Source organism: Papaver somniferum, chromosome 1 (genome assembly GCF_003573695.1).
Source record: "Papaver somniferum cultivar HN1 chromosome 1, ASM357369v1, whole genome shotgun sequence".
NCBI lineage: Eukaryota > Viridiplantae > Streptophyta > Magnoliopsida > Ranunculales > Papaveraceae > Papaver > Papaver somniferum.
Window position 1 is genome coordinate 226,590,886 of NC_039358.1, and position 24,305 is coordinate 226,615,190.

General features: G+C 38.1%; 2 protein-coding genes and 1 long non-coding RNA gene across 5 annotated transcripts; 1 reads left to right on the forward strand and 2 right to left on the reverse strand.

Annotated features, from left to right (window-relative positions):
* Positions 1 to 2,108: 2,108 nt before the first annotated feature.
* LOC113317772 lies at positions 2,109 to 4,404 on the reverse strand. 3 transcript variants are annotated; one of them, XR_003344006.1, is made up of 3 exons: positions 3,714 to 4,404; positions 3,200 to 3,575; positions 2,109 to 3,113 (listed from the first exon to the last, which is right to left on the reverse strand). It is a non-coding gene; the product is annotated as an uncharacterized LOC113317772 (long non-coding RNA). The 3 variants fall into 3 exon arrangements; XR_003344002.1 differs by having other exon boundaries at positions 2,109 to 2,622; positions 2,720 to 3,113; positions 3,200 to 4,404; XR_003343998.1 differs by having other exon boundaries at positions 3,200 to 4,404.
* Positions 4,405 to 10,008: 5,604 nt separating this feature from the next.
* On the forward strand, positions 10,009 to 15,623 carry LOC113317783 (ATP-dependent RNA helicase DEAH13-like). Its single transcript, XM_026565918.1, has 10 exons — positions 10,009 to 10,305; positions 10,501 to 10,563; positions 10,653 to 10,702; positions 10,804 to 10,864; positions 10,958 to 11,353; positions 11,430 to 11,675; positions 11,774 to 12,004; positions 12,184 to 12,297; positions 12,436 to 13,734; positions 13,841 to 15,623. The coding sequence occupies exons 1-10, from the start codon at positions 10,231 to 10,233 to the stop codon at positions 15,368 to 15,370; spliced, it is 4,065 nt and encodes a 1,354-aa protein (XP_026421703.1). The 5' UTR covers positions 10,009 to 10,230; the 3' UTR covers positions 15,371 to 15,623.
* A 116-nt stretch (positions 15,624 to 15,739) lies between these two features.
* Positions 15,740 to 19,361, reverse strand: LOC113317793 (probable transcription factor PosF21). The gene is made up of 4 exons (XM_026565925.1): positions 18,370 to 19,361; positions 17,510 to 17,642; positions 17,266 to 17,350; positions 15,740 to 16,471 (listed from the first exon to the last, which is right to left on the reverse strand). The coding sequence occupies exons 1-4, from the start codon at positions 19,050 to 19,052 to the stop codon at positions 16,080 to 16,082; spliced, it is 1,293 nt and encodes a 430-aa protein (XP_026421710.1). The 5' UTR covers positions 19,053 to 19,361; the 3' UTR covers positions 15,740 to 16,079.
* Positions 19,362 to 24,305: the final 4,944 nt, after the last annotated feature.

Genomic DNA, 24,305 nt, shown 5'->3' on the forward strand with positions numbered 1-24,305 from the left:
ATTGCGAGTGTAAACGGAAGTTTACTTCATGTTTGATAAGCCTAAGTAGTAGCTTTTGCAATGAAAATAATGTAATTCTAATTTCTTACATTAATAAGTCTGATCTTAAAACATTTGCTGAACATATAAAACTTTTTATGGCTTCAAAAGGAAAAAACAAAAAACTAGGAAAAAATTTTGCTCCACGCTGCTAGATCATATTTGATCTAGCAGCGCCTTGGCCAGGCATTTGGCACTTTCTGACGTCATTTAACCAAACATCAACCCCTGATATAACCTGGCGAATTTTTAGTGGCGAATAATATTCAACCGTATTCAAAGAAAAAATGTTGGGAAATATATCTTAAATCCTAAATTCGTGGGAATCCTAAGACCAATTGATACTATTGATACAGATTTTAGTGGAGTATTTCATCCTAAGACCAATCTAGAGGATACGAACTGCACATCTCCACCTAATTGAAAATGAACATAAAAAGTAAATCTTCAACAGTATACACGAACATGACTTTGTATATATCCTTTAAGGTGTTGTTCTGTCCGTGGCAGGTGAGCAAGTTATTTGTCAATCTTCCCAACTTAATACCGCGTTTCATATTATCGGTCTATAGCCATTACCCATCCTTCAGTGCTTGATGATGAGAAAGACTAATTTGCACATGAAGAATGATCTGCAGCCCTTAAAATTCAATAGTTTCTTCCAGAAACTTGCGAAGAAGAGCGGACATGGACACCCTTTAGTTGATTCACTGGTGCTCGTTGGATTGTATGTGCACCCATTAAATCCAAAGTTCAAAACAAGTTGATAAAGAAGCTTATTACTGGTACAAGCACAAGGAAGCTGTGAAAGTACTTAACCAAGAGTCATGACAAATTGGACTGACTTCTTTGTTTCTTAATCTTCTGCTGGTCTGAATTAAGTTCTTTTTCAATTTTTCTTTGTGAATTCTGGGACTTGAGCTTTGCTCCTCCCTGTAAGCTTTAGCTTATATATCAATACAGCAAAAAGAACAAGTTGATAAGAATACAGAAGCTTCTCTTTCAATACGTTGTGAACGGAGGCTTCTACTCTCTCAACAAACAATTTGAAGATCGGGACTGAATTTGGAAGCAGATAGAAACAATTTGAAACTGTAGAGACGACAGCTTAAATTTCCATGGGTTTCTTCGAAATAGGCTAGATACCTTTGGATGATAAATATTCGGACGGTTAACCGGGGTTAAAATTTGGATTACATGACATCACAAATTACCACATGCCTGTCAACGATACTGCTAGATCAAAAAAAAAAAAAAAACCAATATTTGATCTAGCAGCGCGAGAGCAAATTTTTTTCCAAAAAAACTACCACTATGGATGGTCACTATCTAAAAAATTCGAAGTCAATAACCAAAAAAGAAAAAAAAGTCTTACTCTAAAAAGAGTTAACTCTATTGTTTCATAGTCATTTTAAAATTGTAATTTTGGGCATTCCCGTTTTTAAAAACTGAAATGTAACTTCTTTAGTTGTAATCCAAACCCCCTATAAATTGATCTCTTCCTTTTTCTTGAGATTGGTGGTGTATTCTTAGGTGCCCGCTTTGGTTCCTCACCAACATCTTTCAAGGAAACTAGCACTATAGGAAAAACAGTGATCAACTATTCCCGAAAAGAGTTGGCATATATTAGTTGGCATATATTTACGATGACGTTTATCGATAGGTTGCATAGGGGAGCTGTAGAAAGTCCTAAACTCTATACAACTCTTCAGGTAGAGTCGTAAACATAGTTGTAGTTTAGTTTTGTACGATGATTTTGTCAGTTGTCGAAGTCTTTCTAAATTTGCTCTTAATGCCTAACACAACTCTTACCTGAGTGGTGAAAATAGCTCATACACTACACTTGTTTGGGTTGTAGCACATTCGTCGACAACTAGGATTAGAGTTGTATGTCAATTCTTGGACAACAATGGGAAGAGTTGTATGACAATTCTTTGACAACTGTGGAAAGTGTTGTAGTCATCTCGTTGACAACTATCGGAAGTGTTGTATGTCACTTCTGACAATTCTAATTATGTGTTGTGGTACATCCTGGATTTTTAAAAAAAAATAAATTTTGAGAAATTAGATACAAAATCAAATATGTAATACTTTAATAACCATCTATTTACCAGAAACACAATGCATAAATTTGCTTCTACCAGCTCAACTCTGTATTACAGTATTACCAGAATTGCGCCAGCACCTGCAGCTCAGTTTCATACACTGCAACCCTAAGCATACATCTAGTTCATACACATCCCATTCAACTACTCATTGCAACTACCTCCATCTTTGTCAGTCCCAATTCAAATCATTGTTGTAGCTTCTGCAACACACAGCCAGTTCATATTCTTCGCCATCACTCACACAAACTTATCACGGTCCACCTGCAATGTCTCAGACCACCACCTTCACAACATAAGCACCCACCAGATTCACTTTCTCAAACCTAGCAGACTCTCATCATCTCTAGTGTAATCTCAGCACCTGTAATTGGTACCTGTCCTAACATACATAATCTCAGCACCTGTAATTGGTACCTGTCCTAACATAAATCTACTACCTGAGATACTCATTCACCAACAACTCGGCAGGTCCAAACTGCATAAAATATAAAACCACAAAGAAAAAAATTGCAGTCAATAAGAAGTAGCGGATAACACCTGCAGAAGTACAGCAACAAGAGGCAACTGCTTACCGAAAATATCCGGGTTCTCCAGTGGAGGCACCCCAACAACACAATGGCACAAGGACATAATTAAACATCTTTTTCTTGAGAAGTCTTGGGCAAAAGGTTATTTGAATAGCACAATGGCACAATGACATAAGCACATCAAAGACCAAACAATAGGTTATTTGAATTGCACTAGACTTTAGCATACTTGGGAAAGGAAGAATGAAGACTACGCTAAGCATCCCAAATGTAGCCAAGACCCATAATAGTTGCTCCTCTTCTAGCCAAAGCTTACGCTAGATTTAAGTGTTTGTAGAAACCAGAAGGTATAGACATACCAGAATTTTAGTGGCATTCTCTGTCACACGTAGTCCCTCTTCACACACACAAAATGTATCGGTCAGCTTAATGCGCCCGCCTACATAGAAGTCACTAGAGGCAATCAAATACTAGTTATGAGTGTAAGTAAGCCGCTAATCACCAATATATAACATAATAACGCACCAATGAGTTCAACAGGCATGCCTAAATCCTTTAATTTGAGATACAAATTCCTTGCATTTGAACGGGGAGGCAAAGTCAGACAATAATTTTCTGAAACACCAGCTGAATCAAACATAAGGAAGAAATAGTGAGAACATCAAAGTAAAAAAAAAACAATTATCAAACTTTACCAGCCTGCAACCTCTCATCCATCTCTGTACCTGCAAAACGAGAACACCACCAAACTCAAATCTGAGTTTAACCCATCTTCTAATTCATCATCAATATCTCCAAAATCAACTTTCTATCACCACCAGAATTCAATTCCACAACCACTAAATCAAACCCATTTTACCTTGACAGTTAACTTCAACCCAACAATTCAGTCTTAAACTGCCTATGTAACAATCAAAATCACCACTATCAAATTCACATAAAACCCTGTAAAATTCATGGTTTTTGTTCAAGAAATCAACAGAATTCTAAAATCTAAATAAAAATGATGAGAAATTAAGAAGAAAAAAGGAGAAATTACAGAAAATCAGGTTCGAGCGAACCGGCAACCATTTCATCTAACCAGCAACACCAACTCGAAATCAGGTTCGAGCTTCTTCCAAGATTGAGCTTCAATTCCTCATATGCAATTTGAATTTCACCAATATCCTAATTTCTTCATTATAATAACCACCACCATCAGATCTTGATTTCTCATCAGTTCAATCTTCTCAAACCCCTAACCTATCTCTGTAACTTCAATCACCACCTTCATTCTCCCACTTATCCATTAATTCAGCAACAAAAGCTTTATTTCTTCGACCTACTCTTCTCGGCAAAGCAAACTTCGTACATCTATTGTTTCTTTCTTGACTTAGCCTCATAGATCTCTCTAAACAGAACAAGCACATCCTAGATTTCATTTAAGTGAAGAAAGCGAAGAAGAAGGAAACGTCAATGATAGAGATTTAGTATCTAAATTCAACGCACCACTAGGTTTTTCTTCCTTTTTTTTCCGGCTAGAAGCTTTATTTTAGTTCTTAAAATTGAGATTCAGGGTCGATTAGAGTTTCAGAACACGGTTTTGGGGTAAGAATTTATATATTTAGAGTGAATTGAGTAAGAAACTGGAGATTTGGGTTATGAAATTGGAGTTTCTGAGAGTGATTGAAGATGAAGGTTTAGAGTGGGGAAAGGGGAGAAATTAGGGTTTGCAGAGAGAGATGGAGATAAGAGGCGGAGAATGAGTACAGGTTTTCTCTCTCTCCTTTACATAAGTTAAAAACACTCTGGACCGTAGATAAGTAGGTCATACGGATTGCATAAATAATCGGACGGTGTAGGTTCATTTGGAGATGCTCATACAGATTGAGAAGCTTGTGTGTTTTTATTTGTGCTATTACAAACTCGTGTATTCGGGTTAATTATCAACTTTCGATATGAAAAAAAAATCGAAAAAAAATATTAATAAATTTAGGACATTGTTACCGACATTCTGATATAAAAAAATCCAAAAAATATATAAGAATGAAGCTAAAAAATCAGAAGTGAATTCGATAATTGGTGTGTTTCTTTGTGCTTTCTCTTTGTGCTTCCGGTTTGAATTTCGACTAGTCACATAGGTCACGAAGTAATTTCGACTATTCATATAGGTAATGAAGTAGCTTTAGTTCACACTCGTAGATTCAAGAAGCATAAAAATTTTAAACTTAACATGATATATCACCGAAATCGATATATATGAAACTTAGGTGTTGATTCAGACTTCAAATGTGATATAACGACATACAAACTATGAACCGAGAAGCTCCGGGAGGGTTCAGACATCAAAGTTAAAAAAAAAATTGGCACTCCGAGCTCAAAACCTGGATGGGAGTGAACTACTATAAGTCGGAAACCTCGTTATTTATGTTGAGTAATAATAAAAAAATGCCATATTACATTCTATACTACCAATATTGAAGAGGAATTGGAAGGATGGTTCAGGGCTTATGCTAACACCTAGTAGGCTTGTGTTCGAATCTCTCAAACACTCTCCAAATGATACTTTTCTTTTTATCTTCAACAAACCTTATAAGTGTTGTCGTACAGTTATTCACTACCTTAACGAGATGAGTTGTTAAAGTCTAAAGGTGGTCACTACTCTTTTCACAAAAACGTTGTGATTTTGATTCTCGTCACGACTCTTTGTTCCTCTTTGGACCTAAAAGTTGGACATTTTTATACTTTGACAACTTTTGTTTGACAAAAGTTGTCAAACATACCACCTTTCACAACCTTAATATACGAGTTGTGAAGTTACAATTGTAGATTACTGTTTTTCCCGTAGTGGCATTGTCTTGTGCATTTCAAGAGGACTCAACCCAGGATATGGGGGCACAAATGATAACGAACTTCCTCTTCAAAATTCCAAAACGCGTTCCACATCTTTCCTCGCTGCCATTTGGGCATCGCTAAAATGTCGGTATGAACGGACCAATGCACCGGTAGGAGGATGACTGTATCATTGAACCAAGGTGGACCATTTTGGGTAGATACCGTCCGCAAGATAATAGCCATGAGTGCACTGGTGGACGTTAATCATGACACTGACTTGGGGACAAATTCCATGCTTCAAATCTTCAAACAGAGGCGACTTGTGCAAAACATTGATACAATTTATGAACCCGGAAGACCGAAAAAAGCGTGCCATATCCAACAATCGTAAGAAGCAACAACTTCAAGGATAACTATTGGTTTTAGATAATGACCCTTATATAGACCGGCCCAATAGGGCATCCTTGTTATACCCAATGCATACAACCGAGACTACCTAGCATTCTTGGGAATCCCCTTTCCTCATTCTCCCTCAATATTTGTCTAACATCTTCCTCGGTTGGTTTTCGTAAATATGTTGGACCAAGATGATTAATCATTACTTCACAAAACAATGAAATATAAGTGAATGAAGTTGTTTTACCCATACGAAGACACTCATCGTTCGCATCCGCTGGTCTGCCATAACCTAGAATCCTTAAAGCCGAAGTAACTTTTTGTTCAGGACTATGACCTATAATATTCAGTGCATCAAACTGTTAATTAAATTGAGGTTCTACTCGAAAAAGCTCTTCAATAATCTTTCTCACCAGATGCCGAGGCATACGGAATCGACCTTGGAAATCTCGATCAGAGTACACACAATTGGGAAGAAAATAACCATGCATCAGCTTCTGATGGTAAAATTCCCTCCCTCGATACGTATACCTTCTTGAGAATACTTCTTGTGTCTTTGGAACTCTAAATATTTGGCTCGTATGTACTATCATCAAGGTGTCGATTAGTTTATTATCTTCAGCTTCCTCAGCATCAAGTTCTTGCAACCTCCTTCGATGCGTTTCTTGTTGTTCTCTTCATTGGATCTCGCCATTGATGATTATGAAATTTAAAATGAGAATACAGATAGAGGGCGTATATAGGTTGAAGTAGGTGTGAGTACCTTGGAGAAATACGAGGGCGTATATATAGGAACCAGTAGGGGAAATAGCCGTTGCAAAATATCTAGTGGTCGATAATATTAATATCGCCAGTGATACTATTTAAATCGCTCGGTTTAATGTATAATGCCAGCAATAATCATAATATCGCTCGTTAAAAAGCCTATAACTTGTTGGTTTTTCCATAATGACACAATTGATTTATCATGCCACCTGATATGCCGAACAACTTTTTTTTTGACATGTGTGAATAGGCCTTATAACACCAAAACTAACCATGCACCCAAGAGTTGAAGAAGTCAAGACTATGGAACTTTCTCTTCAGCCGACAACGAAATCCTGAAGTCAATTAGCAGCCGCACAGTCATCCTCCTCCCAGTCAAAAAGTCCGTGTCTAAGCTACGTAACGTATTACAATAGCAAAAACTATTTCCGCGAACCATCAATCGAATTATAGAATCCACAGGTCAAAAACTGGCAAAAGGTATTTATAGAAAACCACGTCTCCTTTTTTTTTCTCTCTCTTCATCTCTCTCACATACAAACTCTCAAATCTCAGTTTCTCTCTGGATCTAACCGGTCCGCCGTCCGTCCGTCTACCTCTTTTTTCAGATTGTTATCAGAAAATCATGAATTCATCATCGGGTAGATCATCTCAAGCTTTAAGTTTATTCGGATTGCTTTTGCTGGTAATCATGAATTTCATTCAAGTCAATGGATTTACTCCTTCACCAGCTCCGGCTGAAGGTCCGACTAGTGACGGGACAGCGCTGGATCAAGGAATTGCGTGTTTCCTGATGCTTGCAGCCCTGGCAATTACATATCTCATGCATTGATTCATTCAATCGCTTATGTTATTTTTAATTTTTTGATTTTTTTTATCATAATTATTGTAAATCTGAGATCGATTACATGATATTTATTTTAATTTTCGAATTTGAGAAGCAAGTTTTGTAGATCTGGTGATTTACCATCGTTCTTGTTGATCGGTAATTTTTGAAATTCTTGGTTCATCATCGTTCTCTCAGATCCGGTGGTTCATTATCGGAACGCTTGAGGATCGGATTAAGCACTGTGTTAATTTCTTTATGATACTCCAACGCCGGCGATTAGGTCAACAGACCGCCGGCCGGGTTTTCAAACTGGCATATTTGTCATTTGAAGCTTTGTAGAGCCACCAAAAACTTGGGACTATAGTGGCCAAATAGTAATAGGTTTCACCTTTTGACCTGTCTGTTCTGTTGTGTATCCCATCAGAAAAATTCATAACAGTTGCCCAATTACGGTGAGTGAGTGCTCACTTGCATGAGACCAAGTCCTATGGTCTTCTACCATCTAGCTGCAAATACAATCCTATAAGACCAAGTTCTATGGAATAGAGTAAGCTGATAAACGGACAAAAAACGGGCCAAGAATATGATGTGGCCGGGTCACATACTTCAATCCAAAAAACTGGTCAAGGATATGATGTGGTCGGGTCACATATTTCAAGTATGTGGCCCCTTTTAGTTTTGTGACACCTATTATAACTAAAAACCTATCCCCTCCAAATCCAAAATTAGGGAGTTAAGAAAAAGAATTAGTTATACTTTTAGGTATTTAACTGTTTTAAGACTTTATTTTCTTCTTTATGATAGGTGTCACAAGACTGGTTTTAAGACCACATCATACGTGAAAAAGTGTTGTCTATTTGTTAACACTAGTTCCCTCCTAAGAGCATCTCCAATGGTAACTTGGTGTGCATCTTTTGTGGAAGTTGTTTTTTCTAATGTAAAGATCAAATTTTCCTTAATTTGAGGAGATAAAAGAAAAACATCTCCAACCACAGATTGTATTTCTTCAGTTTTGAACTTTTTAAACCATTGATCCAAATCATATAACTAATCATAACCATTAATAATGATGAGTATGATCTTCACATCCTCTAAGAGAACCTCTAAAACTAGAGGATAGCTTTGAGGATGTCTACATAACTACCAGACACATCATCTTTACTTTCTCCCTTCGCATTCCCATTGGAGATGTTTTTTTGGTTAAATCCTTAAAAATCCTATTTGGCCTTATATTTAGGATATTTTGAATCTCTCATTGGAGATGCTCTAACGTTGCAGATAGTTGCACTGAACCACAAAATCACTTTCTCGCGGAGTGGTTCAGCGCATCTAAATATATTTTTTGATCTGACGGCCGAGATTGATTGCGCTGAAGCATTCAACTTTGGGCGATGTTTGATTCTGCGACTAGCATGCTAGATTGGACTGCTAATCTAACTGCTAGATTAACACACCATAGGACAAAGCCCGAGTCTTATGATAGTGCTAATCTAGCATCTAGATGCGATGAATGGAACAACGAAAAATAGGCTCGCTGAATGGAAGAATGAAAAGCAGAATTAGGTTGCGCTGAACCATTCCCAAAGTAGCGCTGGATGGAACAACGCAACCATCTCATCCGTCGGATCAAAAAATAAATCAATCTGCGCTAAATCATTCAGCGAAAAGTTGATTTTGGCTGCGCTGAACCATTCAGCGAAACTATCTCGCTACTAGTCCACTTGCGAGGTATATCTAGAGAGAAATAGTATTAAAAATAGAGAATGTTTTGCAAAGCTATTTAATTATTCTAGCAGTCAAATTTAGCTCATAGGACTAAGTCTAACATTTTGAATGTTCCAGCCATGTTCGCATGACTGCTAATGGGATACCATATTAGCAGAGAGGTACCAAAACTTAAATAAGACAAACAAAAAAATATGTTGTCCTCTATTGATTTTGGAACACTCCCCAATAATCCGACACCCGTTACCAATGCGGCATATTTGCAACAAAATGAAAAATCAATTAGAAATAATTAAAAGTGTGCATACGATCAACAAATCTTACTCAGAGTTTCGTAGCCGCTTCTTATCTGCCAACATTCTACCCTAATTACCGGTGTCACTATAGTACAATTAAAAAAAAGTTACCGGATGTTGATACAAGTGATCTGAGTTCGAAACTCGCCAGCACCAAAAACTTTACCGATCAAAAAAAAACATTCTACCCTAATTTCTGCGACTAAAGGCTTCGCGGATATGCTCTAGTCTAATCTGTAAATCCATAAATTGTTCTGCCTCACAAACTTTGACTTCATAAAAATGGAATTTTCACATGGAACTTTTCCAGAAGTACCTGATCGGACATATGCACACACGGCCGGTCAGACAGACTTGTCGAGAAGTAGCGGTCCGGGCCACTCACAAAAAAGAACATATGCACACACCGCCAGTGAGACAGACTTGTCGAGAAGTAGCGGGCCGGGCCACTCACAAAAAAGAACAGAGTCACCTCTCAGGATATTCACTTTAGGTTTTAGTCCCTCATTAGCTGTGATGGGATCCAAAGGCTCACAAAAATCCCACTAAACCTCCTCTTCTTCTTCCCCGTCTGAGTTTCCTCCTCATCAGCCGCAGCAGCTGATAATACCCCATCGTCTTTAATACTGCTGCAACCCCACTATTCTCCTAACTTATACTCACTTTCTTCTTAGGGTTTCATTCCTAAAATCCCCAAATCAAAGTATTCAAAGATTTGATTTTTTATAGTTATGACGAAAGGCGATGACAGCAATGTTCTCATTCTATCAGGGAAGAAAAAGACTAAACCAAAAGTCAAAAATCAGGTATAACCTAACAACATCATTTGAATTTCACTTGTTCTTTTTTGTATATTTAAGATATTTGGTTTGATATTGTTGTTTTGAACCCAAAGTTGTATCAATCAGCTTTAATTTTAGTAGGTTAACTGTTTGATGAATTGTATCACTGAAAAAGCAAAGACCCATAATTAATCTACTTCTTTTTTGATACTTGGGTAGGCAAACGCAACAAAGAGACCACCCCTCAGTAAATCACAGAAAAGGAAGTTGAGGAAATTGGAGGTATGTAAAAGTTCTCATTCAATTTGTATAGTACTATTGCATATTTGCATTTATTGTGTGTAGTGAATGGTTTTTATATATGAGTACAGGAGGAGAAGGAACAGGAAGCCAAACTATCTGAAAGTGTTCGAATCTTGGAGTATGTTGTGGTTCTTTTGTTTTCCGGTATTCATTTATAATTGTTTGATTGATTTAAGTTAGGAAATATACTTCAAAATGACGATTTTTTTGCAATTATAGGAAATACAAGATTCGAGATGAAGCGTTTTCTCTTCTTAAGTCATCGGGGAATATAGGACAGGTTTGTATAGTGAGATGATATTGTGTTTTGTATTACAAAGTAAAGGGTTCTGGGATGTGGGATTATGATGTATGGATGTATATGTTTGTGTAGGCTGAAACTGTGAAGGAAAAGCGTCTACGGGCAGTACAGTTTTTTAAGGCAGGGTTAGAAGCTCCGGAGGATGATAGACCCAGTAAAAGAAGGGCAAAAGAGACTGAGCCCTGTCAAACTGAAGTTGGTTCGGATGACAACTGTGAAGATGTTGTTGAGGATGACATTATACAACCAATGATGGTAGAACATGAACCTCATGTTACTGCTCCTCTGGCTTCTAGTAATTCTCAACAGCCACCTTCTTGTAGTACACAGTGTACAGATGTTGGTAATGATAATTGCTTACCAACTAAGGATTTGGCCGTTAGGGATGATAGCAGTAACATGGACAAAGGACAGAAACATCCTCCAACTAAAGCTTCTGAGAATCAAAGAAGCAACACTAGCGCCAAGGTTGTATTTTGTTATTTGTACATCTTACTGTGGATCGGGGAATTACTGACATAAGCTGGATTGTTAATTGAATCAGGTTAAGGAGGTTACTGCTCCAAAAGTAGGTGCTAATACGGATAGCACTGTTTCAAATTCTAATGTTACCAGAGCTTTGGTAACCCCAACTTTTGTGCCTGTTTCAAGACCTACCGAGGTCGAAAGAAATAGAAAGGATCTGCCTATAGTTATGATGGAGCAAGAGATAATGGAAGCTATAAATGAAAATTCAGTTATTATTCTCTGTGGAGAAACTGGGTGTGGTAAAACTACTCAAGTCCCCCAGGTATGCATTGCACACATCCTTTCATAATTTTTAAGTTGCAGCCACTTTTCACTCCTTATCTTGGCACTTGACTTACTCTTTATTTCTACTGCTTCTAGTTCCTGTATGAAGCTGGGTTTGGTTCAAGCAAATCTGGTCTGCAAAATGGAATTATTGGTGTTACTCAACCACGTCGTGTTGCAGTTCTTGCCACTGCCAAGCGAGTGGCATATGAAGTGGGTCTTACTCTTGGTAAAGAGGTTGGTTTTCAAGTTAGACATGACAGGAGACTCGGAAACAATGCCTCCATCAAATTCATGACAGATGGAATTTTACTTCGAGAAGTGCAGGTGTGAAAATCAAATAAAATACATAGTTACATTTTATTGATAAATGTGATATGATGCTATATGGTATCATTCACATAAAATCCTTTGTTTTGCTGACTCACAAGCTTGTACGATCTTATCTTTATATGCTCAAATTAGTTTATTGGCACTAACACTGACGTCCAGTTGTTTTGGTGTAGAATGATTTCTTACTGAGGCGATATTCTGTTATCATTCTTGATGAGGCTCACGAGAGAAGTCTGAATACTGACATACTCATCGGAATGCTTTCTCGAATTATAAAGCTTCGCCAGGTGAGAATTAGAATAGAAAGTAGAACACTTTTTTCTTCCTGTACAGATAACTTAATTTTACCAGTATTGTTATAATCCGACTTGCTACCAGTATTGTTATAATCCGACTTGCTAATTATGACCTATTTGTTGTGGCAGAAAATATACCAACAACAGCAGGAAATATACCAAAAACAACAAGAGAAGTTGTCATCAGGAGAGACTATCAGCCCTGAAGATATGGTGTCTATCACCCCTGAAAATATGGTGTCTCCATTGAAAGTCATACTTATGAGTGCCACTTTACGAGTTGAGGACTTTTCAGGAACGAAGATATTCGATCAACCTCCACCTGTAATAGAAGTTCCAACTAGGCAATATCCTGTTACAATTCATTTTTCAAAGAGAACAGATGTCGTAGACTATATTGGTCAAGCTTTTAAGAAAGTCATGGCAATTCACAAGAGGCTTCCTCCTGGAGGTATACTGGTCTTTGTTACTGGGCAAAGGGAAGTGGAATACTTGTGCAAAAGACTATGTGGGGCTTCAAAGGAGCTAAAGAATAAAAATAAACTTAAGTGTAAGGCAGATGAAAAGACTGCAGAAAGCTTGGGAGCAAGCAGTATTGATGAGGGGATTGCTATGAAGGACATTAGTGAAGCATGTGAAATTCAAGGTCAGTCAGACCAACAGACTGATACGTTTAGCTCTTACGATGAAGATTATAGGATTCTAAGTGAGGAGGAAGATGAGGATGACTCGTATTCGTCAGGGACAGAGAGTGATCTATCCTATAATAGTGAAGATGAGTTTGCATCTACCTCAGGCAAAGATGGTGACCATGTTGATGGTCTAGATGGTGGGAACCTTGCGTCGCTGAAAGCTGCTTTTGAGTCCTTGGCTACGAAAAAGGTACATAACCCTGATTCTGGTGAGCAATTGAGTCTTCCCATTTCAGATGGAGTGGGTAATGCTAGTCCCATTGCAGATGGTGTAAGCAAACCCTCTCCATCGTCAGGGAAAAAACACGGAGAAGCACATGATTTCTATCCTGGTGGGTTGTGTGTCCTGCCTCTTTATGCAATGCTTCCTGCAGCAGCCCAACTCCGTGTATTTGAAGAGGTTGAGGAAGGGCAGAGGCTTGTTGTGGTTGCTACAAATGTGGCCGAAACTTCTCTGACTATCCCTGGTATAAATTATGTGGTTGACACAGGTAGAGAAAAGGTTAAAAACTATAATTCCGCTAATGGCATGGAAACTTATGAAGTACAGTGGATAAGTAAGGCATCAGCTGCTCAACGTGCAGGAAGGGCCGGAAGAACTGGACCAGGACATTCTTATCGTCTCTATTCTTCTGCGGTCTTCTGTAACCTACTCTCTGATTTCTCAGTTGCTGAAATATCTAAAATTCCTGTGGATGGTGTCGTTCTTCTCATGAAATCTATGGGCATCGACAAGGTATGTTAGATATTTTGGTTTTAATTACAGTTTTGATACTTGCTTAGACAGTTCTAGTTGGCTATTTTATGTGTTTATTTTATTGTTTATGGGATGTATGTTACAGGTTGTGAAATTTCCATTTCCAACTCCTCCTAAAGATACTGCGCTGCTTGAAGCTGAGCGTTGCTTAAAAGCTCTGGAGGCACTCGACAGTTCAGGAACACTCACACCCCTTGGGAAAGCCATGTCACATTATCCCATGAGTCCTCGCCACTCCCGGATGCTCCTGACAGTTATTCAAATCATGGGGTTTCAAATCATGAGGAAAAGGAAAGATTATGACAGAGCTAATCTAGTTTTAGGGTACACGGTTGCCGCTGCTGCAGCTTTGAGCTTGTCTAATCCTCTGATGATGCAACTCAATGGAAGCCAAGCTAATAATGATGGACTTCATGAAGATGATGAGTCAGCTACCAAGAATTCAAAGAAAGATCTAGATAAGCAAGAAAAATTGAAGCAAAAGCAACTGAAGCAAGCAGCAAAAGATGCACGCACAAAATTTTGCAATCCTAGCAGTGATGCTCTGACAATAGCTTATGCCCTGCAGTTGTTTGAACTAGCTCAAAATCCTTATGAATTCTGTAAAGAAAATGCACTACACTTGAAAACAATGGAGGAAATGTCCAAGCTGCGAAAGCAGTTACTTCAACTGGTATTCCATCAAGTCTCTGTTGATGAGTCACAACAGGAGTTTTTATGGGTTCATGGAACTGTTCAAGAGGTAGAACTTGCATGGAGGGTTTCCTCTAATAAACATCCACTGACACTGAGTGAGGAGGAGATCTTACGGCAGGCTATATGTGCTGGTTGGGCTGACAGGGTTGCCAAGCGGATCAGAGTTGTTTCTAAATCGACAGAATTGGATGGAAGGGGAAATGCAATTCGTTATCAAGCAGCAATGGTTAATGAACCAGTTTTCCTTCATCGATGGTCAACTGTCGCAGCATCATCCCCAGAATTTTTGGTCTACAATGAACTTATTCAGACGAAACGGCCATATATGCATGGAGTTACTAGCGTAAAGTCTGAATGGCTGGTAAAATATGCTAGTTCTCAATGCACTTTCTCGGCCCCACTTACAGACCCCAGACCTCATTATAAACCCCAAACTGACGAGGTGTTGTGCTGTGTAACTCCGTCCTTCGGGCCACATCTATGGCAACTTCAGTCACATAGTACTCCCATTAAAGATGATGCTTTTCGAGTATCTGTATTTGCTTGTGCTTTGCTCGAGGGTCATGTTTTGCCATGCTTAGGACAGGCACAGAAATTCTTGGCAGCTCAACCAGCTATTCTTTTGAAACCCGAGGCGTTTGGTCAAAAGCGGGTTGGGAATCTTCTAAACAGATTAAAGGGCAAGTCAAGGACAATAGACAGCCGTGCCATGCTTAGAGAGACTTGGAGTGAGCGTCCCAGGGCACTGTATTCAGAACTTCTAGATTGGTTTCAGGAGAAGCATCGCAACGAGTTTGAGAAACTATGGGCAAAAATGCAACGTGAAGCCTTTTTGGAGTACGAGGATCTCTTTCCTCGAAGCAAAAAGAGCAAGAAAAAAGGGACCAAAAAGAAGAGTAAACAGCTAAGAATTGGATGAATGAACTTGGTTTGTAATGGAGTTCATCTTGTAGCTTCCATCGGGCTTGGCACTAAAGTATAGGCCATCATCCTTTTGCAGTAACGTAGTCTGTATTCGATTACATCTTATTTATTCATTTCCAATTCTCCCGTACTGAAATGCAGGCAGCAGTCTGTATTCAATTACATCTTATTTTTTCATTTCCAATTCTCCTGTACTGAAATGCAGGCAGCGCCGTAAATTTTAATGCAGTAAAGATATAGTTTATCAATCTTTGGCAGTGGGCAGAGTTATATAACCCATTTTTGTAGCAGGCTTTTGCTCCAGGCTTTCAGTTGTTGCAGCAAAGAAATGGAAACAAAACTTAAGTAGTATTTCACCAGACTGTTTCCTCAACATATGAATATATTATTATAAACTATTATAAGGATGTAGTAGAGTAATGCACTCAAACCAACATTATGCAATAGTCGCGATAGAGTTCCTTATATCTAATAATACAAGTTGACTGATCAACTCCCAGATAGTCTGGGCAGATGAGAACGACAAAAACTATATGGTGACGAGCACCGCCGACGGATGATGGATCAATCGAGAAGACGAAAGCTCCCTAATCTAAAAACAAAAGTTTTGACTGCCTAAATCCCAGGCCGTCTGGGCAAACAGTGAAAAGATGATTCTTTCAACACGCACCACCAAAACCTTGGACGGATCCTTCCTTTTCTCCTCAATCCTTCATAGACTGATTGTTGCTGCTGTCTGCAGATGATGATCCACCACCACCATTCCTCTGGCTAGGCAATGACACAGCAGAACCACCACCACCACCACCTTTTATCTTCAATTCCCCAGAACCACTTGGTTGCTGCTGTTGGAATTGTTGGATATGCTGCTGCAATTGAATGTGATTCTGATGTGGCTGCTGCTGCTGCTGCTGCTGCTGAGATTGAATCTGAAGCTGTTGAAACTGGTGAGAAGTTAAAATGCTCTGTTGCATTGAATGGTTGTTGGAGTAAAACGACCCCCCGAAGTTCATCATTGGTCCCCCGCCATTGGAAATGCCTTGCCCTGTCAACACCTTCAGCCGCTGCAGTTCATCTTTCAGTGCCTCATTTAGGGCTACCTCGAGAATAAAGAAAAAACAACATTACCATGAATGAATCACATAATAGACTTGAGAAAAACTAAGAGAGTCGTATGGATCGATATGGGTAATAATCAGGTCTATTAAGATGTATCACTTTTAATTCTCCATATGACAACTCAGTCAACGATTTGGACAAATGCGAAATGTAGTGAACATATAAGGTATTTATAGCAAAATTAAGTTTAACATTTTATGCAGACTACGAAGTGATTAATAGAATTTGTCATCCAGATTTTAAAACCTGTAATGTTGTTCTAATTTACCATGTGAGGTAGATGAACCTGTAATGGAGTTGAAGCACCACAAGAAACAAAAGGTTTATAACATATATCACCGGTTTAAGTAGTCATATAGATGCTTCCTTAACATGCTCTATGTATCGGCCTGATAAAATTTTGTTGCATGGTACCTTAAGTCGCGGAGAATGCAAGTATATGATGTCTATAAAGGTGGGCAGATGACAACCAAAAAGATATAACCCAAATGACAGTATTATTATCAACTTAAAAACGGCATCATAGGTGTGACAGTGTTGGAACATTATAACAACTGTTATGTTGTATTCTCCCAAAATAAAAACTGAAATGAACAACCTAATGGCCTATCTAACAAAATGTTATAAAGGCCATGTTATACCATTACTGAAGCTGTTAAGACGATCATAAGACTTAAAAGTGGATCTGTAAGGTACTAGGATTCCGTTACTGAATGTCTGAATGAATAGCTGGATAGAACATGTTGTGAAGTGGTGTATGAGATGACTCACATTCTTGCAAGCTAGCTTGTTGTTCGAATGTTTGCAAGCGTAACTTCAGATCACTGTTTTCAGCCGCAAGTCCAGATGTATCCCTCTGTTCACGTTTGAGCCCATACACAAAGGTAACATTCAGTGACATGTGTGCATAAACGAAATAGATACCAACCAAGTTTGGTTTAGCACAGAGACTGAAGACAGTGTATGTGAAAGTTAAGAAAAATTACAGAGGCTAAGAGCTCGCAAGGCAAGATACCTGCAACAGGGCCAATTGAGTAGTCATCGTAGTTGTTTCTGATTGCAAAGACTGAACTTTTCGTTCAAGCTCAGATATGTAGCGCATCTTCCTTTCCTTCGACCTAGCAGCTGATTGCCTATTCGCCCAAATCCTATTACAACACATTAATAATATAGATACTGTCAGAAAATATTAAGTTGACAGAACAAAAACAAGGGACCAATTCAGAAGCAAATAGATCGAAGAATCTTGGCCACTGCAAAGCCAGTTAATTCCAAGTATAATCTGGCATTATCATGACTAGAATTCAAAAGCACATGGGAATAGCACTGATGTAACGAGCAAAAAAGTTGGTAGAGGGAGTATTTAGGATGATAAAATTCCACTAGTGTGATAAACCTTATCAGAATCGAGACCATTAAAGGGCGTGAGTTGGCACAGGAATCTCTCTAAAAATTGCAATTAAACAATAAGATTTCCTTTCATTAAAATGCGATTCTAAAAAATGCAATTGAACATTAAAGAAAAAAAGAATCCCTCTAAAATGCGATTCTATTCCAGCTATTTTAAAGTTGATCAAAAACGTATTGTCTAAGCCATAAAGCATTAAAATTGACCAAGATTCACGTAAACACTCACGAAGAAAGTAGACAAATACATCATACTTCGTATTCCAATTATTGTTCTCCTCAGTTGACTATGTTCAAAGTATCTAAGTCCCAATTAATTGCCGCCGTAAAATACAAATACACATCAATCCAAAGCACCTACCCGTAAAAACTTCTTTCAAAACACAAAACAAACACAAAATTTGAACCTGTTTTGCACGCTAAAACACAATAATGAGAGACAACAAACAAAACTAAAAGAAATTATACCTCTTGGCGCGCTTTGGATCAACAAGTGCAAGCTCAGAAAGCTTAGCAGCAGAAAGAGCTTTCTTAGCTTCATTCGAAAGAGGACCACTACTTTCAGAACCACTACCCATCAACAATTCAGGTTTAATAAAAGTCGAAGAACCATCCATTGAAACACTATGTTGATGTCTACCTCTCATCAGTCTCTCACTCGTACCACCACCGCCACCACCACCAATTACTAAACTCTCCGAATTCATTGAACTTTGTCCAACATTACTACCACCATTACCATTCTCATTTGATGGTGCTGAATTAAATTTATCAATATCAAGATACATTGAGAAAAAATCATCTTCAGTTTCATCTGAAGGACACCCATCATTACCAGAACCACCAACAACACCTAATTCACTATCAAAACTTATATCATCTGGTAAACTTAGAATCTCTGAATGTGCTCTTCTATGCCCTAGATTTTTTCTTGGTAAATCTGACATTCCACTTATATCATTACTAAAATTATGATGACCCAATTCAGCTGTTTGTTGTAATATTGCTGAAACTGAAGATGGTGTTGCAGCAGAAGAAGATGAAGGGAATGCAGTGTAACGATTCATTGACGGAGGTGGTAACCCCCCTCCGCCACCACCGCCACCGCCACCACCGTGAATTTGGGAGTTTTGAGATTTTTCTTTCTCCATTACACTTTTCTTACTTCAAATTCAAAACCCAATATTTTCTATAAGCTCCTGATGAGAAACAACACTGAGAAAATGCAGATTATATAACAGAAAACCCTAAAGATTAAACGCGTAAATTTCTTTCCTTTTTTGTAGAATTAAAATCTATGTACCTTGAATTTGAAACCCAAACAGTGAATTTCGATTTCTTTCTTTTAAAAGGTATTGAATTGTAGGAGGTATAAATATGTAAAACCCTAGAAAATTGAAAAAATGGGGAATTTTATAATTTATTGATGATTCGAAGAAAAGAGCATAAAGGGATGTCTCCTCTGGGTTGTTTTTGGGGAAGAGAATTATTGCTGATGGACTAAGGATGACGTACTCTTCTTATATTCTTCGAGATTGCTTTGTGCATCTCAAAGATTTTTAACGGCTTGGATCTTAGGAAATTACTTGGTATTTGGTTAAACATTTAAAACCCGTTTTGGTGCATTAGTGTTGGTATGATTGATTGTCAAGGTTAACGCATAAGAAAAATAATTTTAATAATGGGGTTGTTGCATCTACTTGAAGTGTGAGCTTTACTGCAGTTGTCGGAATTGGATTGTGTTTGATGAATGTAATTATGATGAGAATAAGGATAATTAAATTATACACGACGAATGTGAATCCCTAATGAGAGGAAATCATAGTTTTGCAGAGATTTTTAAATTTTTATGGTAATTAGATATGGAATTGATTGTGAATTAAACACCATGAGAGGTACACTTTTAGAAATGAATCAAGGATAATTTGTATAATGAAGTCGCATTCGACGTACATGGTTGATGGAGTCAAATTGGTTCAGCGCATGTGAAGTAGAAAAAGTACCGGAGGGAGTCAAGGTCAGGGGATTAACTGTTGGAAAACAATTAATAAAAAATTAATTTTTAAAGGTTTTAAGAAAAATAATAAATTTATGTTTTCTTTTAAAGTTTTTAAGAAAAATAATAAATTAATCAAATTGTTTTCCTTTTAAAATCCCACATCGGGGAGTTCCTATTTTTAAGTTGTATTATTTCTTTATATAAACAAATTCTCTACTTTTGTAAAATCAATGGGAAAGGGAATTCTCTATTTTTTAGAGAGACCCCGAAGGGAAAATATTTTATAGCGATTTCTTTAACGTTTGCGATTTTCCTAAAGGGTTTTTCGGAGTTGCCAAGCTCAAGTTGAGCATCTACTACATATGCTAGTAGTGGGTATAGTAGGGTGTTTTATCCTTGAAATATTCGTCATGCGAGGGATATAGCATCACTCTTGAGTGTAGCTGGGCGCTAATGTCTTAAGGACAGCGTGTTGAACACGTGACTCACTCTGTTTTTCCAAAGTTTTTCCCTGTTGTTGTTGCAGAGATTTGGGAAGCTTGTGCGTTTCATCGAATCGATCACTTCCATTATAAAGGAGCTAAGTATCAATAACTTTTTCTTATATGATTTTTTCTTATTTTGATTATTGCACCCAACAATCTTAAGACATTAGAGTTTGTAATAATCATGGATGTTAATTGTTGAGTGAAAAATGAAAAACGAATTTTCGGTCATCAATAGAGTTTCGAATTTATCTCTTAACCTAGAGGAATTTCGATGAACCCTTTTGACCTAATGTAGTAGACATCTTTATAGTTACCCACACAAAATTTCAGAATTTTTGGAGTTGTAAAAGTAATTTTTTGATATTTTACAAAACAGAGAAACGTTCCTGAAAAATTCGGACAAGCAGAAATTTGTTGTTAACTAAAGTAGTTTTTTTGGGGTAATCATGAGTTTTTTGAAATGATGATTCAAACAAAGTTTGTAGATCTAGATGTTATCTTCAAAACTAATTTTTCGAAATGGTGAATATAAGGACCCTCAAGATCGTCAACGCTATTAGACCAATCAAGAGATGACTAAGCCGCTAATGACTCGATTAAGTAGAGACGGAATGTTGAATCTCATATGTGGAGGTTGAGTTAAAGGTTGGTGCTAGGTTTGTATGTCAATGCAGATGGGAGCTGAAATGTATGCAAGTGGAACTGGTGTTGCAGGGTTGTTGTAATGATGTTCAGTTGTTGGTATAAGTTAAGATGTGTTTGTTGCAGGTGGAATCTAGTTGTGTAGAGAGTGATTCTGAATCTGAGTTGAATTGAAGAAATGGTGTCAGTACTGAAGTGGTTTGCAGGTGAAGCTGTAGATGATTTGCATATGAAGTAGTAATGGTGTCGATTGATAATCAAGAATGAGAGGCGGTGGTTGTATTTAGTTAAGCTGTAGGGTTGTAATTGAATTAGAAATGCATCATTTGTGTCTTGATCTGTTTGTGTTGTATCATGAGCTTAAATTTATTAGTCATCCTGGTCAATCTAGCTGACTTACCTGACTTAGATCATTTAACTGAGTTGAATCATTTTAGACCTGAGTTGACTTAGTAAATCCAGACCAGACCTTGACCGAGTTGACCAGAATTTGACTCCTTTGATCATTGGACCTTGACTTGACGTTTGACTGACTTTTACTGTTAGACAACCCCTTTGACCGTTAGAGACTGTCAGCTGACCCTGTTGTACCGGGCCTTAGATTAATGGGCCATGCCAGTTCAGGCATAATGGGCCGTGCCAGTTCAGGCATAATGGGCTTGGGCTTAGGACCAATTTTCTTCCTTCTACAAAGTTGTAGATATTCATAAGACAAATATAATGGACTAGAGAATCAACCTAATTGAATTAGTAAACCTTTAGGTATGCTTGAGATATATAGTTAAAATTTGTAGAACCATAAATGTGCTTAGAACCATTAGATAGTTCACTTAGCATATTAATAGAGGATTGTATGAGATTATGTTATGAGCCTTGTGTGAGCCTTTTGGCTAATCTCTTAGAGTGCTTTTGTGATTAACAATTACTCTTTATTAACAACGATCGATCTAAAGAATGAAGAACTGGATTGTGGACTTCGAGGTAGATGTGGTTTGCCTACAAATCAGGTGGAAACTTTTGTACTCTCTTGTAATCATTAAGTTACTTTGAATGGTGAGCATGATGTGTCTTATTATTTTTGAGCATGTCCGAATGTAATTGTACGTTCTTATGTAATACATGTTTGAGTGCTATTGATTGTGTATGTTGCGTATATGCATTGTCTAGTCTCTTCGCGAGGATTGCCTGTGTTCTCCACGGATTCTCGCTAAGCGTTTATAGGTGGGGAAGGCCACGCACTAGTACATAGGCGAAGATCGGTACCCAATATTACTATAGGTCAAAGCAGCCTATTGATTACATAGACCCTAGAAGTTGTTCGGTGGCAGCTGTGGGTTGATATTACTATTTTATACCTATTTTACTATAGGGGGAATGACTCTCTTCCTTGAGGGTACTTGCGGGACACATAAGGGTATCACTGGGTAGTGGAGAATAATAGGCCCCCAACTATCGAATATATGTGGGGAAATTGGTCGTTTGCATATCATGCTTGATTGTTCATTCTTGGTAGTTCGACTGGGTTACTATGATCTCGACTCAGGAGAAATTCTAGGTTCCTGGTAGGATGGGACCTATTGGGAACCTGCTGTGCGAGGTCGAGTCATAGTAATCAAACATTCTTATATATTCTAGACTTAGATGGTGGCATCAGAATTTACGAGGAGTACGCATTCCATAAAAACATCATATGGTACCTGGATTCATGCCATCATTTGAGACTGGAGTTATTCTAGCATCTTCTCCTTCATTAAGTGAGACGAGGTTGGGATGACATATGTTTAGGTTGCTTTATTTCATCTCCGTAGATCCGTCCTTGGCACGAGCAAGATCAGTGCATGCTTTCAGCAATACCTAAGCTATGTAAGGAAGTTGTAAATAGGGTTACGACACCTATATGAAAGTTCAAGGCATGTACTATGCTTAGAAAGAACTCGAAAGCCAGTGATGCATGAAATAACGCATAGGCATTAGCCTCTTTGGCTTTAAACCCTTCGCAGAACAAGCATAAGTTGGAAAGATGTGGAAGCTAAGACTAGCTGCATTATGCTTGTCGAGCATGCTCGCAAGGGTAAATGGACGTGTATTTTCTAAACGCAAAGAGGAGTTTCCTAAAAATAGCATCAGAGTGGAGCATCGGGGAGTTATGGCATGCGCGCCCTGGCCCGACATGCGTAATTTTCAAGTCTGTTACAGTTGGTATTAGAGCGAGTTCCGGAATAACTCTAGGGACTGTGCGTAATGGCTTGTCAACGGATATTTTTCGTCAAAGGAAAGGATTAAGATAGAGAGTATGCCAAATTTGTTCGAGAAAGATTTGTAACTGTTATCCCAGTTACTTTGCGAATCGAGTTGAGGTTATTTAAGTATAATGACTTTGCGAGGCCTAAGTGGCGATCTACCTCGATGGAAACCCGGAAGACCGTTCAGAACAGTAGGCCGACAATGAGACTGATCATTCCCACCCGTTAGCAACGGTCCAACGGAGTGCGTTGTCAAGCCTTCTACCACCCCACTTACGAGTGGCTACATGGAACACCGTCTGTGTTTGTGAATCATGGTTTAAGTCTTGAGTGTTATTGACACCAGTTATGCTTGTAAGCTCAAAAGGAAAACTATCTAACATGAATTATCATTGTACATGGTTCTAGAACACGGACCATAATGTATATTCTTCTGTATAGTTTCAAGGTGGACTTTTCACATGTTTACATGAATTCTTAATAAGAATTTCACTTAGAATGAGAAAGTGTTTGCTTGGGTCTCAAGTTATCTTAGCTTGAATTCGAGCTGCTTAGAGCCTTGAAAATCTATCAATAGAGAGATATTTGTTATAGCTGTGATTTCTTTATCCCTGGTACTTCTGTGTCCCAGTTGCTAAGATAGAGTCATTCTCTATAACCTAGGTTCTTCATGACTGTTGATAAACACGTAGGTGCTACATTTTATATCCATATTTATATTAGCTGGGACTCAATATTTTTACTAATACTGTCGTTTTAAGCAATTTGTAAGAAATACCGGCAATTCCAATCACAGAAGAATAAACGGCTATATCAAATGCTATTTAGCGTTTGCGGAAAAAAAATGACGAAGAAATGTCAAGGCACCTGGACTTATTTTGGCTGCCACTCCACCTTCTATTTTGGCAACAGTTTATTAGCTCATGGCAGGGGAAGGATATAAAGGAAAACAAAGAGTTTTCTTTGTTTATTTCAAGCACTGAAGCACTAGTGGTAGTGGATAAACAACTGGGACGTGCTACCTGTTGAGTC